General features: G+C 54.4%; 1 protein-coding gene across 2 annotated transcripts in view; it reads left to right on the top strand.

The window, feature by feature from the left end:
• LOC105508955 (zinc finger protein 7) overlaps positions 1-4,463 on the top strand; it is a 47,977-nt gene that overhangs the window by 9,969 nt on the left and 33,545 nt on the right. For both annotated transcript variants that reach the window (XM_011937993.1, XM_011937992.1), the window contains exon 5: positions 84-379. In XM_011937993.1, the coding sequence (XP_011793383.1) occupies positions 84-379 (296 nt within the window). The remainder of the gene's footprint in view (positions 1-83; positions 380-4,463) is intronic.

Below are 4,463 nucleotides of genomic sequence, written 5' to 3'. Positions count from 1 at the left end.
GCGCAGAGGCCCCAGGTGGGGGACCCGCCGCACGAGTGCCCGGTGTGCGGGAGGCCGTTCCGACACAACTCTCTGCTGCTCCTGCACCTGCGCCTACACACGGGCGAGAAGCCGTTCGAGTGCGCGGAGTGTGGCAAGGCCTTCGGTCGCAAGTCCAACCTCACTCTGCACCAGAAGATCCACACCAAGGAGAAGCCCTTCGCGTGCACCGAGTGTGGCAAGGCCTTCCGCAGGAGCTACACGCTGAACGAGCACTACCGGCTGCACAGCGGCGAGAGGCCATACCGGTGCGGCGCCTGTGGGAGGGCCTGCAGCCGGCTGTCCACCCTCATCCAGCACCAGAAGGTGCACGGCCGCGAGCGCCAGGAGGACACGGAGGGCAGGCGGGCGCCCCGCTGGGCTTCCCGATGATGGGGACGACAGGCCGAGGATTCACGCGGGAGGCCCACCCAAGCCGGCGGGGCCCCAGCGCAGAAATTCAGAACCCCACGTCTTGAAGGTGCAGCAAAGTCTGAAGAAAGGGCCAGCTCCCACGAAGAGCTCAGCTGCTTGCTCTAGCCGGGCAGTGGGGAGGGAAAGGGCACCGGGCAGCCCGTGGTGTGGCCTCAGGAACTGCCATCAGCCACCATTTCCTGGGACCTTCCAGAAATGTCCAGGAGCGGCAGAAGGAGGGAGGGAGGGGCAGCTATGCTCAGTCCCCAAAGAGCAGGGCACAGGGGACACCATAGACGCATATGCAGCCTGGCACAGCCAGGCCTTAGCACCAGGCCCTGTGTGGCGGTGAATTTCAGGTGTTGTAAAGCCGACTCACAGGATAGAATGTGCCTTAGCTGCCTGCCACGTCTCCTGCCTGTAATCCCATCACTTTGGGAGGCTGAGGCAGGAGGTTTGCTTAAGCCCAGGAGTTTGAGACCAGCCTGGGCAACAGGTGGTGAAACTTCTCTACAAAGTATTTTAAAATCAGCCAGGTATTGTGGCTTGTGCCTATAGGCTGTAGTCCCAGCTACTCAGGAGGCTGAGGTGGGAGCATGGGTTGAGCCTGGGAAGTCAAGGCTGCGGTGAGCTATGATAGCACCACGGCACTCCATCCTGGGTGACGGAGTGACACCTTGTTTAAAAAAAAAAAAAAAGGCCTAGATGACTGGTGGAGCTCTATTTATCTATCTATCTATCTATCTATCTATCTATCTATCTATCTATCTATCTATCATCTATCTTTTTGAGACAGGATCTCTCTGTCAGCTAGCCTGGAGTGCAGTGGCACAGTTGTGGCTCACCGCAGCCTCGAGCTCCCAGGCTCATTTCTCCCACCTCAGCCTCCTGAGTAGCTGGGATTAAGACACACACACTGCATCTGGCAGCTGGCTAAGCATTGTTTCTGAGTGTGAGGATGTTTTCAGTGGACTCAGTGAAGATCTGCCCTGTGTGGGCAGGGACATCCAACTGGCTGGGGGCCCAGATGGAACACAAAGGGAGAAGAGAAGCATATTCTCTTTTCTGGAGGGAGACACCCATCTTCTGCCCTTGGACATCAGGACTCCAGGTTCTTTGGCCTTTGGACTCAGGCTTGCCACAGAGGCCTCCCAGGGCTCCTGGCCAGTCCCCTCAGAATGAGAGTTACACCACTGGCTTCCTTGGTTCAGCTGCCTTCTTACCTGGACTGAGCCTCACTAATGGCTTCTCTGGGTCTCCAGCTTGCAGACAGCCTATGGGAGGACTTCTCAGCCTCCATAAGTGTGTGGGCCAGTTCCCCTAATAAAACCCCTCTCCTGGCTAGGCACTGTGGTCCTGCCTATAATCCCAGCATTTTGGGAGGCAGAAGTAGGCGGATCACCTGAGGTCAGGAGTTCGAGACCAGCCTGGCCAACATGGTGAAACCCTGTCTCTACTAAAAATACAAAAATTAGCTGGGCGTGGTGGTGGCTGCCTGTAATCCCAGCTACTGGGGAGTCTGAGGCAGGAGAATCGCTTTAACCTGGGAGGTGGAAGTTGCAGTGAGCTGAGATCGAGCCACTGCACTCCAGCCTGGGTGACAGGGCAAGACTCTCTCAAAAAAAATAAATAAAAATCCCCTCTCCTAAACTCTATTATTGGTTTTGTCTTTCTAGAGGACCCTAATACACTGCCCAGCAGAAGCCAGGAAGGAAGCCCTGCCAGCTCAGAAGGTGGGCCAGGAGAGAAGGGTGGCCAGAGGGGGAGCCAGTGAGGGTGCTGCATCCTCTCGGCCCCACTGGGAGCACCTTGTCACCCCTAACAGATGAAGAGAAGGTGAGGGGGGATTGAGTTACCTGCCCACTGGTGTGTCAAACTCCATGGTGGGGGTGGGAACATGCAGACCTGGCCCCTCCAAGGCCCACTGCTCCCTGGTCTGTGCATCCCACAGTCCATGCCAGGGGCTGCAGAAAGAGCCATGGGAAGCCTGGCCCTCGTAGGGCACCAAGATGGGGAGGGCTGGATCCACCACCCTCCAGAGAACAAGAACCCTGGGCAGTAGCCGGGACATGGTGGGGGAGGCTGAAGGGTTGTCCCTGAGCATCCCCAACATGGAGCTCAGATGTCTGGGCCATGGGCGGGAAAGCACGAAGGTCAGGGCCAGCCTGGGAAACCAAGAGCTGTGCCAAGATCCCTTTCACCTGGGGCAGCTGCCCACATGCCCGCCACTGGGTCCTATCGCCTGAGACTCCCAGCAGGTGCCTCTCTGAGTCTTTGTCCCGTGCTGGAAACCGGGATGTGCAACGCGCACCTTCACACCCACGGCACGGGCAGGAGGAGTAACACCTCCTTTGGGGACCCAGGGTTTCTGGTGTCTCCAGGTTTTTCAGGAGCCACCACGTTCCTCTCATCCAGACGTCGGCGCCCAAGGTGGAAGCAGGTGGTGGCACGCCCAGCCCAGCCGCAGGCCGAGTGCAGATCCTACGGCGAGTGTGGGATCCAGCCTGAAGCACAAGCCAGGTGCAGCCTGCCGGGTCGAGTGGGCAGGTACCTCCAACAGCCTGGAGCCGTGAGGCCTTGGGCAGGGGCGTTGCCGGCGTGGAGGTCTCCGGCTGGCAAAGTGGCCCGGAAAGAGTCCTGTGTCATAACCAGACTCACTTGTAACTTCTGTTGCTCTCCCTAGCTCTTTCCAAAGCATCCAGGATAGGTTCATCTCAAGACATTCTAACTCATCTTAGACACAATCCATTTACTCTGGTGGACCCTGTTCACAGAAGCTGGAATCCCTGCTCACCTTCCCCGACCCCTTATTGCTGGGTCATGTTTACAAGTTTCTGTCTCTTTTTGTTCCCGGTCCCAGTACCAGCTCAGCTTCTGAACCTCTATTGTGCAGCGCCTGAGACAAGGTGGGGGAGACAGGGACAGTAAAGCTCAGCCAGGTGCAGACTGCAGACTGGAAGCAAAGGCTGAGACAAGGTGGGAGAGACACTGACAGTAAGCTCAGCGAGGTGCAGACTGCAGACTGGACGCAGAGGCAGGGCCACCCTCTTTCGGGGCATTTCTGGTCACTCCAGTCTGCTGGAAGGATTCCGTGTCTCACCAGGAGACTCAGGCATGGACCTGGGCTGCCACTTTCTTTCTTCCTGTTACATGGATCTCTCTACCATGCCCCAGACCCAGCACCTCAGAGGCTTTCTCAAAGCTGCACTGCAGAAGTTCTAGCCAGAGCAACCTGGTAAGAGAAAGACATAAAGGGCATCCAAATATGTCCTTCCAAATGAGGAAGCCAAATTGTCCCTGTTTGCATTCAACATGATCTTATGCATAGAAAACCCTAAAAGCTTTATCAAAACATTCTTAGAACAAACAAATTCAGTAAAGTTGTAGGATACAAAATTAACATACAAAACCCAGTAACATTTCTACATACCAACCACAAACTACCAAAAAAGAAACCAGGAAAGCAATTCCATTTATAATAGCAACAAAAAACAAAACTAGGAGTAAATTTAACCAGTGAGGCTGGGCGCGGTGGCTCACGCCTGTAATCCCAGCACTTTGGGAGGCTGAGGTGGCGGATCATGAGGTCAGGAGATTGAGACCATCCTGGCTAATACGGTGAAACCTCATCTCTACTAAAAAATACAAAAAATTAGCTGGGCCTGGTGACACGCACCTGTAATCCCAGCTACTTGGGAGGCTGAGGCAGGAGAATCGCTTGAACTTGGGAATCAGTGGTTGCAGTGAGCTGAGATGGCACCGTTACATTCCACCCCAGGCATCACAGCAAGACTCTGTCTCAAAAAAAAAACAAACAAAAAAAATCAACCAGTGAGGTTAAAGAGCTCTACAAGGAAAATTATAAAACCCTGATGAAGGAAATTGAATAGGTCACACACACACAAAATGGAAAGTCATCTCATGTTCATGGATTGGAATAATTAATTTGGTGAAAATGACAATATTATCAAAAGCAATTTACACATTAAATGCAATCCCCATCAAAATACCAATGACATTCTTCACAGCAA

Source organism: Colobus angolensis, unplaced genomic scaffold, assembly GCF_000951035.1.
Source record: "Colobus angolensis palliatus isolate OR3802 unplaced genomic scaffold, Cang.pa_1.0 Scaffold17, whole genome shotgun sequence".
NCBI classification, from domain to species: Eukaryota; Metazoa; Chordata; class Mammalia; order Primates; family Cercopithecidae; genus Colobus; species Colobus angolensis.
Note: the sequence above shows the minus strand (reverse complement) of the source record. Positions and strands in the feature narration are given on the sequence as shown.